The sequence below is a fragment of the Octodon degus genome, unplaced genomic scaffold, assembly GCF_000260255.1.
Source record: "Octodon degus isolate 3935 unplaced genomic scaffold, OctDeg1.0 scaffold00230, whole genome shotgun sequence".
NCBI classification, from domain to species: domain Eukaryota; kingdom Metazoa; phylum Chordata; class Mammalia; order Rodentia; family Octodontidae; genus Octodon; species Octodon degus.
Window position 1 is genome coordinate 1,258,401 of NW_004524806.1, and position 15,044 is coordinate 1,273,444.

Here is a 15,044-nt window from a genome sequence, read left to right on the forward strand (position 1 = left end):
TAATAAACAGCTCAACTGGGGCTAGAGGTATAGCTCAGTGGCGGGTGCTTGCCTAGCATTCATAAAGTCCTGGGTTCCAGCCCTGGTATCACAAAAAAAAAAAAAAAAAAAAAAAAAAAAACAGTTCAGCCTATCTGACAGCTTTGGCTTTTTAGCTGACCTATTTCTAATGGAAAATATATTGTCTCTAATGGACATACATACTTTATGGAAAAAGCAATTTAAAGAAATAAGTACTTTAAGGGCCTCTAGGAAGCTATTTGAGACCATCTCATGGCAGCCTAAACCTAGTAGATGACTTATCAAATTGACTGTACTTTTGTCTTTATTTACTTTGTATACAAAGAACTCCAACAAACTAAAATATTTAAGTAAGACATGGTCAGATGGATCTGCCTAACTCAACACTGGGAAGTCAATGCTAAAAAGTCATCACAGTTCTCTCTTGACTTCTGTACAGAGTTGAGAAGTGTGAGTGGATTCTGATTATAAGGCCATAAAGGGTACTTGGTGTGGTACCTCAGGAGAGGGTCCTGGTCCACATCTAGAAATTAACGCTTGCTCCATCAGAGATGGACCTTACAGAAAAACCTGGCCTGGCTGGCTGAATGACTCAGAGGCCCTTTCTTCCAACCTCAGCAGGCTATGCTCTACTTTTAACTTTAGCTAGTAGGCCAAACTTGCTGCATGCACCAAACTCAACACAAAACACCAAGACTGAGAGTCCCAATACAAGCAGAAAGAACACATGACATCCCTTTACTTCCTTTTTCAAAATTATCTACTACTAATGAATGGAATGATACTGACAAGCCTCCTAAACTGGTATCTAGTTAAAGAAACAGAGAGATAAAAACCTAGGAGTATACCTCACAGACAGACACATGCATAGTACTGTGTCAGGCCCTGGCTTCAATTCTCAGCACCAAAAATAAAGTGACAAATAATAAATATGCTCAATTCTATTAATTGCCTGGTTCCTGCTGGGCAGTACAGTGTAAAATAAGTGAAGGATAGAGCTATAAATCCACCACGACCCCAAACAATGCTCAAAATGAAATTCTAGAGAGCCAGGAGTAAAACCCACAGAGATACTACTCCTGTAAATCATGACTCACATATCATATGAGTCATGCCCAACACAAGAGAAAATCTGAGTCATGGTTGAGTACATGCAGATGGTACAAACTTCATTTCCTGGGGAAATGAAGGTAGTATCACAGATGAGCCTGTCTTTTCTTCATTTTTTAAGTAAAATATTAACTAGTTGTGTTTGAGAGTCCACCTCATCCCAAAGTAGTATTCTTTCCCAAAGATTTCTTTCTTCAAATTCACTAAACGGTTAACCCTTTCAGAATTGTTTATTGAACCCTAAGTACTATGTTAAGACTTTGAGAAAAAACATAAACCATGAAGCTTTCCTGACCAGGAAGCACTGGGTCATCATTCCCTTGGGATTCCCTTGGGATTCTACTGGAAGCAGTTCCTGTGTTGTGTCACAGGCTTCAAAGAGAAGGTGTTGTTGGAACTTAGCCATAAGATTAAGTAGATACTTTCCAGACAGAATCAGGGATGAAACACTCCTATACAGAAGTACTAGACTAGTCAAAAGAATACAAGGACATAGTTCTTTTGATAAGTCACAGCAATGAGTAGAAGATAAAATATACTCATATAATAATGATCACAATAGGTCTTACTTCTTGAGCTGTTTGTTTTGTTGGGTTTCTTTTGGGAGGGTTCTTTTTTTTTTTTTTTTTTTTTTTTTGACATGACATCTTGTCAGACCCCATGTAATTCAGGCCAGCCTTGAACTCACTGTGTACTCAAACTGGCCTTTAACGCAAGGCATTCCTCCTGGCCTGGCTTCCCAAATGCTGGGATTACAGGCATGCAGCACCAATAACTCCTATTTATTAAGCCATCACCATGAGTCCTTGATACCACCCAAAGCATTTACATGAGTTGTCACACTACAATATTCACAAATGTCCTCCTCACAATGAAGGAAACTTAGATACACAGGGTAAGTACCTGGCCCCAGGCCTCAGTACACATTAGAAGTAGAGTTTGACCTCATGTCCTAAGATGCTAACGGCTACATTTTTTCCATATATAATGTTATCTGGAAATGAAAGCAAATGAAGATACAAAGGGAGTAAGGAGGCACTTGATAGGTAGCACTGTAATACTTGACGAACCACTGATGTATGGTGACACTCTAGTACTCAAGAGATTGATAGGAGAATCACTGTGCTAGTCTGGGCTATTTAAGTGAGTTCAAGGCCAGCCTGTATTATACAGTAAAATCCTATCTAAAAAAATAGAGGGTCTGTGTGGGGATATAGCTCAATGCAAAGGCCCCAAGTTTAACCCCCAGTACTGGAAAAAACAAACACAGAAGGGTTTATACCTACAAAGTAGAAGCTGATCAAATTTACACTTGGCAATATCTCAATGGTAAGTATATGGTAGACAAATCAGAAGACACAAGAACAGAGCAGGAACATCTTTTGGACACTACTGCTGAAATTATACTGACAGAACAACTAGGACTTGAACAAAAGCAGTGGAATGGAGATAAGGAGACATCCGAAGAAAGAAGGAACAGAAGAAGAAGGGTGGGTGCAGTACGGTGAGACACTGGTTCCACTATCACACATTAAAGATGTGGTATTTAGGAATCAACCAACTGGAAAGGTCCTTCAAGAAGGTAGATCTATGGCTCAGGAGTGCAAAAGGGATAAGACTGAGGCAGAGATCCAGGTTGTGACACTTTTTCAATGTGTATGTGCCAGGAAACCCTTAGCTGAGAGTATTCCATGACAGTGGCAGCTGAAGATCTATATGTGGATTCTTTGAAATCTCACTTTTTTTTGCAGAGTAGATTTTTAAATTTCAAAAGACACATCTGGGGAATCACCTGGTCCTCCTGGGCAACTCTAGGCCACCAGACTGAGTAGATCCTGGTTCTGCCACTATCTGAATCTATAATTCCCCCAGCTTAAGAGCAACTGTGAAACCACCTCAAGGTACAGCCCAGTCAGTCAGCCTAGAGTGGCCCTCTTCATCCTCTTCATGCAATTCTATTCCAATAGCCTAAGAAGTTCAAACCTTGAGTTGGTTAGGTTTTTTTTTCTTTCTTTTCTTTTTCTTTTTTCTTTCTTTCTTTCAGAAAATAATCTTTAAGAAAATAATCAGCTGGGTGTGTTGTTGGTATATGCCTGTAACTACAACTACTCTGAGGGCTGAGGAAAGAGGGTCAAAAGTTTGAGGCAGCCTTGGCATCTTGGTGAGACCTTGTCTATCAGAAGACTGCTGGGAGGGCTGGACATAGTGGTGCACCCTGGAATTCCAGCACTTGGGAGACTGAGGAAGTGACAAATTCACTGGGTGCCTGTGAATTTGAGGTTGGCCTGACTACCTAGAAAGACTGTCTCAACATAAATAAAACAGCCTCCGTGATACAGCATCCCTTGGTTCCAATCACAGTACGGGAAAAGAAAAAAATAAATGGAAAATAAGGGGGAAAAAAAAATAAGTAGCAGCCCCATGTTTTTCTCTTTTTCTGTATTAACATGTCCATACTTAATTTTGTATAATCAGAAGGGCTGGGCTGGTGAGATGGCTCAGTGGTCTAAAGCACCTACTTAGAACAAGCTTAGCAAAGCACAGGGACCGCGGTTCAATCCCCCAGCACCACATGCCAGCCAGCCCCGCCCCCTGGTGGGCTGAGCTGGCCACACACACACACATACACACACACACACACACACACACACACACACACAAATAAATAAAATTAAAAAAAAAATCAGAAGGGCTGATCAAAAAATATGCTTTTAAAATTTTTAAAAATTAATTACAGTAAAAGACATTGCCATTATTCCCCCTCACATTATACCCCCTCTTGCTTCAAACACATTTATCCCACCACTCTTGCCACTTTCTGAATTAGTTCTGGAAGTTCTCTTTCAGTTATTTCTAAGGTATGATACAAAATACATCTACAAAGAATGGCACCCCTGAGTAACCTAATGGAAAAGGAGGGCTGCAAAAACATTGCAATGTGCCCTCATCTACCTCACTCGCTGGGCCTGACACCATGCAGCTCTTGGTGCTTCCCAAGTCAAAATAACAATGAAAGATAAATATTTTGAATTGATTCAGGACACTGAGGCAGCTACAACAATGCAACTAAAAATATGAACTGCTTTAGAAAGTAGCAAGACTGGGGGCCGGGGAGACAGCTCAGTAGAATAAGCGCTTGCCTGGCAAGCTCAAGGGCCTGAGTTCAATCCCCAGTTCCGGAAAAAAAAAAAAAAAAAAAAGAAAGTAGCAAGACTGGGCTAGCCAAATAGCTCAGCCGTGGGGCCAGGGAGATGGCTCAGTGGACTAAGCGCTTCCCTGGCAAGCGCAAGGGCCTGAGTTCAATCCCTGGTTCCTCAAAAAAAAAAAAAAAGTAGGATTTCAAATAGCTCAGCGGATTAAAGCCCCTGCAAGCAGGCACAGGGGCCAGGGATTTGATACCTGGGCCTGTCCTGCAGGCCCTGCCCCTAGGGCGCCCTGAGATGACAAGTGAGACTGGGCCCGGTGGCACTTGCCTGTAATCCCAGCTCTTGGGAGACTATAAACAGGGAGATCACTACAAGTCTGATGTAGTAGTGAGACCCTGAATACCCAGTAGACCTTTCCCTAAAAAAAAAAATACAAAAAGAAAGTAGCAAGAATGATGGGTATCATTGAAGTGGAGGCAAGCATTTCAAGGGAAAATTAATGCCAATATGTCTTTTCCTATATTATCTTTTTTAAAAATTTTAATATTCACCATATTTTCTGATTATACCACATACCTGCTCTGAGGCTCTACATAAACTGCCTCCACCTATTCAAATTCATGTTCCCTTAAGAGTTGCAGTCCAAATCAGGATACCTGCTTACTGCTGTGAGAAATTAGTTTAATATCTCTACATCTTTGAGCACTAAGTTGCTCAATTACAAAATATGTTTAGTAACTTAAGCCCTGGGCCGGCCAAATAGCTCAGCAGAGTAAAGTGCCTGCAAGCAGGCACAGGGGCCAGGCTTCGATCCCCAGATCTGCTGTGACGGCCCCGCCCCCAGGGTACGCTAGGATGGCAATTGAGACTGGGCCTGGTGGTGTGCACCTGTAATCCCAGCTCTTGGGAGGCTGTAAACAGGTGGATCACTAGAGTCTGATCTAGTACTGGGACCCTGAACACCCTATAGACCCTTCCCTAAAAATACAAAAAGAAAAAAGTAAGTAAATAAAATAACTTAAGCCCTACTGGGATGATCAGATAAGAGATATAAAAGTGCTCCCAGAAAGAATAAAACAAAGTTCATTTCAAACTCTACCCACCCACCACCTGCACTTGGAATCTTTGCCTTCTAACTCTATCCAACCAAATTCAATTTTTCAAGCTTGAGATGCATTCTCATTTCTTACTTCTCTTTTCTGATCTTATAACTGGAACTACATTATTCCCTTCTGAGTCTCTCCTGACTGTTTTGTTGAGGGTGGGTTCACTCCCAACAACTGAGAGCACCTCTAGAGCAGAGGCCACTCCAGCTCTTTCTCTGTTGCCTGAAATATCTAGTAGTCCTCACGACTCCCTGACAGAACAATGATAAATGTGGCTTGACCAACATGTTCTCAGCTAAAAATATAATGTGCAGCCCATCTATAATTCCATGCATTATACAGCACTGTTTCTAAATAGGTCACCCCAAATCGTGGCTGAAATGGTCCTGAAAAAGACATGACCCCGCTTTTCTGGCCTTCTAGATGTGAGCCTGCTCTGAGTATCCCAATTCTATTACCTCTCAGATGAATTACCTGCACCACTGTTGCTAAGCAGGCTGGCAGAAAGCTCTTCTGTTCCACTGAAGTTCAAGAAGGACATGCCGTCACCAGGCTGGCGAGAAGTGCTGTGCCTGCAGAGAACAGAGCCCGCCACCTGGCTTAATGCAGATCATCATCTCTTTTTCCTGTTTGTACTGGTTTGGGAAGGGAAAGGGGGTCTCATGAAAAACAGCTGAAGAGTCAGCCACACAGGCTGGTAACCCTTGGGATCCATTTCTCAAGCCATCAGGCAGTAGTGCTTCATTTGTGTGCCAACGCTGGCCTTCTGCCCTGGCACCTGAATGCTCTCTCAGTGACATGCTGGACCACCTGCTCTTCCTGACTTATGACTTTCCCTTACTAACAAGGATGAAAGTGAGGTGTTTGAATAAATGCACCAGGGTTGATCTGGTAAAGAGGATCATGCCTTGCCATAGAATGACAAACTTAGTTTGACAAGAAGAATCAAAGTTTGCTCTTGGTAAAATATTTCCTAAAGCAACATAAGAAGGTGAGCCTGGGTATAAGCCAGGTTTGTTTGCCATGTCTTAACTCACTTTCTCATTTTTTTCTTTGATGGATCCTCTTCTCCCACTCCCAGCCCCACCTCCGCCACCTTTTAAAATACTGGGTATTAAACCCAGGGCGTTTACACTAAGCTACACCGCAGCCCTTTTTATTGCATATTTTGAGACACAGTCTCACTAAGTCAATTAATTTGCCCAATGGGCTTCAAACTTGCAGTTCTCCTGCCTCAGCCTTCCAGAGTGTAGGATTACAGATGCATACCACCATACCTGGTTCAATGCTGACCCTCTATGTAACATATTCAGAAGTTTGGGTCAAAAACAATTCTTTCCATGAGTACAGGCTTTAACTTCCATTACACTTAGCATTTACTTGTTCTCAAGGCAATAGCGTGCATACCTGTAATCCCAGCACTCAGAAGGCTGAGGCAGGAGGATTATGTGAGTTCCAGGCCAACCTGGACTACACAGCAACATTTGGTATTAAAAAAAAAAACAAACACTGGCAAGCGCAAGGGCCTGAGTTCGACCCCTGGTTCCACCAAAAAATAAAATAAAATAAAAATAAATTTAAAATGTCATGGGAGGCCACTCAAATCAATAACATGGATCCCCTGTCTCAGCAACCCAAACTCAATGTCTTTTTTTCTCTCACTTTCATCCTTGGCTGAGGCTTGGAAAACACCTGTGCTTGAAGTGTACAAGATAAACCTAAAAAAAAAAACCTAAAGGTCTAGGGATTCTCCTCAGTGGTTGAATATGTGCCTAGTACGTACAAGGCTCTTGGTTTGCTCCCAGATACTAATAAAAAAACAAAAGCATAAAACTAAAGCAGGGCCCAAGTACTCCCACATGCACAAATGTCAGGCTATCTGCTTTGCAGTTTGCCCAGGGAAAGGAATGACACTGCCTAACAAAGCCTTCATGTCTGTTCAAGTCTCATAAACATGTCATTAGTCTGTTCTCAACACTGTCTTGGTTGCCAGAAAGAGTTACCTTCCAGAGCCCTGGGCACATCCTCACCTTCCAGCTGCTTCATGATACGCTAACTCCAACAGTTCTGCAGAGGAATGAGTTGGGTCCCTCTGCCCGCTGCCCTGAAGCTCCGCCATATTTTGTCGGGTCTGGTGATGGATCTGGATTGCCTCTCCGGATGGTCCTACCCAGACAAAGAACCACTGAGCAGCATTCCCACCCAACAGCTAGAGCTGAGTACTTAACTGCAATTCTCCTTCTTTCCAACTTCTGGAAAACTGGTTGCTGGAAAGATCCAACAAACAGCACACCACCAAGGAACATATATACAAGAGACACTCGCTCCCAGAGAGGAGTCCTCCTTCTCCTCCAAACAGGACCTAACCTAGTGGTAATGTCATGTTTATCGTCCTATCCAGTCATTTATGAGTATTTCTGGGAGGCTATTCCTCATGCATGCCAAGAGATATCCCAGAGAAATATAAAAGTATAGGAGCCCAATACAAATGAAATGAGAAGTACTAATGAAGCAGATGATTCTGTTACTACTTAAGAAAACCAGTGCGACTCTAGGAAGTAGAAGATGCTTTTTTTTTTTTTTTTTAGAAGATGCTTAAGTACAAAAAAGAGTAGCAGAGATCAGAATTAGTCAAGTCTACTGAAACAAGCTTCTTGGAAAGAAGTATGCAAGCGAGGCATACATCCTGGTAACCCCAGCACCCAGGAGGCTGAGGCAGGAAGATCACCATGAGCTCAGGGCAAGCCTAGACTACATAGGGAGACCCTCTATCAAAACACTAATAACAAAGAAACAAAAAGGTTCAGAAAAATCACTTGACTTGTTTAGAAAGGAGCCTATAAGATGGGAATGAGGAGACTAGAAAATGGGAAGTCTAGCAAAGGAAGGCCTTAGCCATCTGAGGGTTAGAGGCGCAGGGGATGAAACAAACTCAACTATGTTTAGAGACTATTACAGTAATATATGCATGAAGAGTGGGAAGAAGACAAGCACAGAAGCGAGAGGAGCTGAACGTCATGAAAAGAATATCAATAGTTCTCCTAAGAGATCTTGAAGGGAACCAGTAAGAGTAATGATGGAAAGGAAAAGATACATGAAAACACAGGTGGTATAATTACAGCAAAAATAAGAGGGCTAACTGGGTTTGAGAATGACTCCCACTTACAAACAAGTGAACCAGAGCCATTTCTCACTTAGTCAATTTTTATACAGTAAAAGTATGTACAAAAGAAAATAAACATTTGCAAGCATTCAGCAAAAAACAGACCCTGGAGTTTAATGCATTTGTTCTTGCCCAGCCCAGTACAAACCCATTTAGCTGAAGCTTAATTATAGCTTTAGTTTTATAAAAACCTTACTGTCATTTTCCTGAGGACATTACAGATGAAAAAGGATGAATTAGAAAAGATGAATTAAAATTATTTTTTAGTCATCATAGATCTTGACAGAAAAAAAAAGTAACATCACTATAACCAAAATAGTAATCTCAATATCAAGAAAGAAAAAAAACTAAAAGAAATGAATAGGGGTCAGGGAGATAGTTCAGTGGCATAAGTACCTGTCTGGTAAATGCAAGGTCCTGAGTTCAATCCCCAGTACTGTTAAAAAAAAAAAAAGAAGAAGAAGAAAGAAAAAGGAAAGAAATAAATGAATGCAAATCAGGCATGGTGGTGCATGCCTATAATTGTAGCAATCAGGAAGCTGAGGCAAGAGCATCTTCATGAGTTTGAGGCTAGCCTGGGATACACAGAGTTCAAGGTCAACTTGAACTATGTAGCAAGACCCTGTCTCAACAAATAAACAGAAATAAATGAGAATACAAGACATTAAATCTTAGGAAAGAAGAGAGGTAGTAAGTCATAGTCCTATTCAGGTAAAAAAAAAAGACACTCTCAAGTTAATGTAGCTTGTCAGTTACAAAGCCTACAGTCAAGCATGTCTTCAAAAATTCTCATGAGAACCACCAAAACAAACAAAGTAGGCATAATTATACTAGTGGAACCAAAGAAGCTCAAGAAGTACAGGCACTCAACCAAGGACACATGGTTCATTAGTGCTGAGGACCAGGGCTGGGCACTCACAGTCCAAGGCTCTTTCCCGGCAGCCAACTTACCCACAGGAAAAGTATGCATCCATCGCCGTCGGTTAGACGTCAGCTTCATGGGCATTCGTGAGGGGGCGAAGGGGTTAATTAGTGCACGCTGAGGTATGTATCCACCAGGTCGGACGTGTAGCATGGACTCTGCACTGCCTATATGGAACCTCCCTGGTGCACTGGAGTCTCGCTGGGGTGGCTCCATCATATTCTCCAGAACATCTGCCCATAACCATAGTATTGAGTAACAAAGATAAAACACAAACACTATAATGAGACCAGAGCTAGGCAGACAGAGAAGACAAGCCCAGTAATAATCTTGGACATACGAACTACCAAGAAAGAAACAAAGAAATGTTAAATCTATAAAGAAACAAAACATGTTCATTTACTTTCATGAAATCAATTGATTTTCCCTTTGGACACAGTGAAACTAGAAGTCTATGCCCCTTTGCACTGAAGCCAAATGAACTAGTCAGTGGAACACGAGTGGAAGTGACAACCACAGTTTCAGGTCTAAACTGCAAGTATCTCTGCTCTCTATTCCTCTTCCACGACTACTTTGGAGACCAATGTTGAAGATTATGGTATCCTAGGATACAAAGAACCTGGATCCCTGAATGTATGAGAGGATCAATATCTTCTCCCATCACTTCAGTGTATAGTGACATGGGAAACAATCAAATGTTATTATATGCCAGGTGTGGTGGCACACACTTATAATCCCAGCATTTGGGAGGCAGAGGCAGGAGGATTGTTAGGAGTTTCAGACCAGCCTGGGCTACAAAGTGAGCTCAAGGCCAGCCTGAACTGCATAGTGAGACCCTGTCTCAAAAATACAAAAAAAAAAAAAAGGTATTACATTAAGCAAAGAAAATATTCTTTAGGAAGGTAGATATAATGGCTCATGTTTGCCATCCCAGTACTTGGAAGAGCTGAGGCAGGAGGATCATGAGTTCAACACCAGCCTGCACTACATAGCAAGACTCTCTCAAAAAACTAAACAAACAAAATCTTGGGGGGAGATGACGAATAAATGGAATACATCGAGCCTTAACCAGTCAAGGAAGATATTACGATATTTACGCTCAACCTGTCCTGTTCAATGGGCTATTATGGTGACTGAGGAAGAATTATACATAACCTGAATGGATCAAAGAGCTGAAATCTACAACCAATACCCTTTTTCTGCCTCCAATGTTCATTAAGCAACCACCCAGGTCAGAAAGTGGCATCAAAGATTCTGGGTTTTTTTGGTTTGTTTGTTTGATTTTTTTTTGAGACAGGATCTGGCCTTGAATTTATAACCCAGGCTGGCCTCAAATTGTCAGCCATCCTCCTGCCTCAGACTCCCAAGTGCATGGGATTACAGGCTTGTGCCACCACGCCTAGTCAAATAATCCAAATAATCTATTTTATTCACTATTATCTACACAATGGCCAGCAGCAAACCCTGCATGTCATATTTCAATCCTCAAATTGATTTGCCAGAAAAGCACACTCAAAGATCCATGACAGCTTTCTCTTTTTTCTTTTTTTTTCTCTGCATTTTAGGGAGGGGTATACAGGGTGTTCAGGGTCTCACTACTAGATCGGACTCATAGTGATTCTCCTGTTTACAGCCTCTTTAAATGCTGGGATTACAGGTACGCACCACCATGCCCAGTCTCAATCACAGTCTCAGCATGCCCCAGAGGTGGTGCTGGCACGGCAGGCCTGGGGATTGAGCTCCCAGCCCCTGCACCTGCTTGCAGACACTTTAATCTGCTGAGCTATTTGGCCGGTCCCCATTATGCTCGCCTATTTTTTTTTTTTTTTTTCAGTACCATGGATTGAACTCAGGACCTTGTGCTTGCCAGGCAGGCTAAGATCATTCTACTGAGCTATCTCTCTGGCCCTTCATGACAGCTTTTTCACAGTAAATTAATGAAGTGATTTCTGATTTACCAAAAATAGAATTAGGAAGATCCTGTCTAAGCAATAATGATAACGATACCAGAGTAGTGGCACATGCCCTATAATCTTAGTGCTCAGGAGCTGAGGCAGGAGGATCACCACAAGTTCAAGGCCAACCTAGACTGCATAGCAAAACCCTGTCTCAAAAAGGCAAAAAAAAAAAAAGATGACGATGATAATAATAATAACATTAATAATAATGATAATAATAGCTGGAGCTACAGTTCAGTGTCCCTGGGATTAATTCCTGGTATCTACCCTCCAAAAATAAGAAAACCCAATTAACAAAAAGATAAGTACGTAATTTAAATGTAACAGAAAAATAGAAAATTAAGGGCTCATAAATTGTGCCACACACACAATATTCCAGTGAATTATTTGTGGGTTTTCCAATAAACTTTTAAATATAACTAAAGGACACTGAAATTAATTCTACTATTCAAATAATTTTAAAAACCAAAATTGTTTCAAAGCTACTTAACATAAAAAGCAACCTGATGTCCCCAGAAGATCTGACTTTTAAAATAACAAAGGTTTTAACATTTAATTAACCCTTTGTTATATATCTTTCCAAGAATATTTTCAGTGATGACAGTAACTGTTATACAAAAAAATTTTCAGGGCTGGTGAGATGGCTCAGTGGTTTAAAGCACCTACTTAGAACAAGCTTAGTTAAAGCACAGGGACGGCGGTTCGGTCCCCCAGCACCACATGCCAGCCAGCCCCGCCCCCTGGTGGGCTAAGCTGGCCACACACACACACACACACACACACACACATAAACAAATAAATAAATAAATAAATTTAAAAAAAATTTTTTTTCAAAAAGTGGGACAAAGCTCACATAGAAATTTTCAAGTATATTAAAATTCTTTTGAATGCAAAATTTATACTGACGTGAAATGGTTTAGATAAGCTATATGTTATGTAATCAAATACGTAGCTCTATTTTTTTTTAATCTTTTATTTATTTATTTGGTACAGGGTTTCACTATGCAGTGCGGACTCTTTAGTGATCCTCCTGTCTTAGCTTCCCCAGCAACTGGGCTTATAGACGTGTGCCACCATGCCTGGTTCTGGTGGCCTGCACAATGCGCCCAGGGTTCCAGGGCCAGCATGGCATGCAATACAAGGGATCAAATCTGGGTCTTTGTGCTTGCCACACAGGCACTTAGACTGCTGGGCTATCTCTTCAGCCTCTTTTGAAATTTCCTTTTCATGACTGGAACCAGGAAAAATAGATACACACACACACACACACACACACACACACACACACACAATCTTATATAAATGTGAAGTGATCTATCCATCTATTATGGGAAGTGATCAGGCTGCCTCTGTAGGTCTGTCTGCGGGTCTGTGTGTCTGTATATTTGCTACTAGGAACTGAATTCAGAACCCTTGCACTGATCTATATCCCCATCATCCCCTATCTCTTTTAAGTTTTTATTTTGAGACAGGGTCTTGCTAAATTACCCAAGTTAGCTTGAATTTCTGATCCTCCTCCTGTTAGCCTTCCCTAGTACTGGTATTACAGTCATGGTACTGCATCTGTATAACATTCTTAAGTATTTAAATTGTGGAGAATGATGAGTAGGAAAGTGTGGCTACAAAAGGGCAGTATGAGGGAGCCTGAAACATGATACGGTTGTTCTGTATCTTAATTGTAGTGCTGGCCACATAAATCTTTATGAGATAAAATTACACTGAAATACAAAGATGAATACATGTAAAACTGGTAAAACTGAATAAACTCTGTAGATTGTAACAATGTCAATTTCTTCTTTTGATACTGTACTGTAGTATACAAGATGTTATCACTGAGGAAAATAAGTAAAGGGTACATGGGACTACCCTATAAATATTTTTGCATTTTCTTGTGACTATTTTTAGAAATTTAAGAAGTCAGGAGGTACCTATAAACTACCTGCAAATGCTACTATAGGGACAAGATAAGACTCAAAGAAGAGTAGAACATGAGTTCCTTACTGAAATAAAATAGAACATGGCCATTCCTTGGTATTTGTGGAAGATTGGTTCCAGGGATCCCTGTGGATACCAAATTCCTTTATATAGAATACTATAGTATTTACAACTGTAGCCTGCACATATAGTTTAAATTATCTCTAGATTATAAGACCTAATACTATATAAGTAATTGTTATGCTGAATTGTTTAGCAAATCATGACAAGAAAAAAGTCAAGGGGCTGGGGAGACAGCTCAGTGACCTAAGTGCCTGCAGGCCTGGCAAACTCAAGGTCAAGAATTCTATCCCCTGTATCCCCTCAAAAAAAAAAGTCTGTTCATCTACAGAACAGACCCAACTATTTTTATAGAATATTTTCATTCCACAGTTGGCTAACTGTATGGATGCAGAAACCCTAAATATGGAGGGATGACTGTATAGGACACAGGCTATTTTAAGCATGGCACAAATGAAAATGTTAAAGAGATAAGCAAACCCTTTTCATTCTGGGCCTTCAAAAAGTTTTGTATTAACATATAGAAAATTATACAGCTATAATGATAGGGTAAGAAAGAATACAGGCAAAAATAGTATAATACACACCTACCTAACTCTGATACGATTTGGGCCACTTTCACTGCCATGGAAATAAGATTTGGAATCCCTGACCACTCCCTGCCACTCCTATCCCTGCCTACAGAAAACCAGCTGTCCTCAGCTTTGCCCAAATCTGCCTGTGCATCAGCACTGACCTCGAGTACTGGTGTAGCCCAAGGAGCTGCTGACTTCGTACTGGTGCAAGTGGGGGTGTGGGATCATCAGGATGTTAGCACTTTTGCCCAGGGAGCTGTCATCAGAAGCCTGGCTCCTCACTTCTTCAGTGGGCAGCACACGGCTTGGCAGGGAAGGGCTGGATGAGACGTCACAGGAACTGGCACTTTTGCGATTATGATTCTCCCTCTCTCGAACAGACCTGCCAGGCATGAGACAAGTTAGCACCAAGTGAGGCTTTCTGTTCCACCTCTAATTAAAACTCCAAGACCATTACCACCTCAAGCTGCTTAGGACACAAGTAACAGAAACTCCAGTGTGATCTAGGAGTTAAGAAAATAACACAAGAGATACTTCGCCTTAGCAGTGTGAGATGAGGAAATTCATCTGCCAATTTTCAAATAATCTGCCTCCACCAATCAACCTCACATTACTAAAAATGTGATGCAAAAGAAAGCATACAATGCCACTGGAGAAGTTTTCATGGGCCCAAAATTGAACCTAAATCTAATCAAACCTCTAAAGATAACTGCCAGGATGGGGCTATAGCTCAGTGATACCGCACCTACCTGGCAAGTGCAAGGACCTGATTTTGATTCTTAGTATTAAAAACATAAAAAATAAATACAATTGCTAATTGACAGGAAATTCAAGGGGCCAGCCAAATAGCTCAGCAGATTAAAGCACCTGCAATAGGCGCAGGGGCTGGGGTTCAATCCCTGGGCCTGCCATGAAGCCCCCCTCCCCTGGGCACACTAAGATGGCAACTGAGACTGGGCATGGTGGCACATGTCTGTAATCCCAGCTCTTGGGAGGCTGTGAACAGGTGGATCACTACGAGTCTGACCTAGTAGTGAGACCCTGAACA

The 15,044-nt window shown here is 41.4% G+C and overlaps 1 protein-coding gene across 5 annotated transcripts in view; it reads right to left on the reverse strand.

The window, feature by feature from the left end:
• Nucleotides 1-15,044, reverse strand: part of Depdc5 (DEP domain containing 5) — a 156,635-nt gene that overhangs the window by 65,710 nt on the left and 75,881 nt on the right. For 4 of the 5 annotated variants that reach the window (XM_004645501.2, XM_023705868.1, XM_023705867.1 and 1 more), the window contains exons 20-23: nt 14,158-14,378; nt 9,498-9,701; nt 7,414-7,549; nt 5,858-5,955 (exon numbers count right to left, since the gene is read on the reverse strand). In XM_004645501.2, coding sequence (XP_004645558.1) covers nt 5,858-5,955; nt 7,414-7,549; nt 9,498-9,701; nt 14,158-14,378 — 659 coding nt within the window. The remainder of the gene's footprint in view (nt 1-5,857; nt 5,956-7,413; nt 7,550-9,497; nt 9,702-14,157; nt 14,379-15,044) is intronic. The other variant, XM_023705870.1, reaches the window with a different exon arrangement.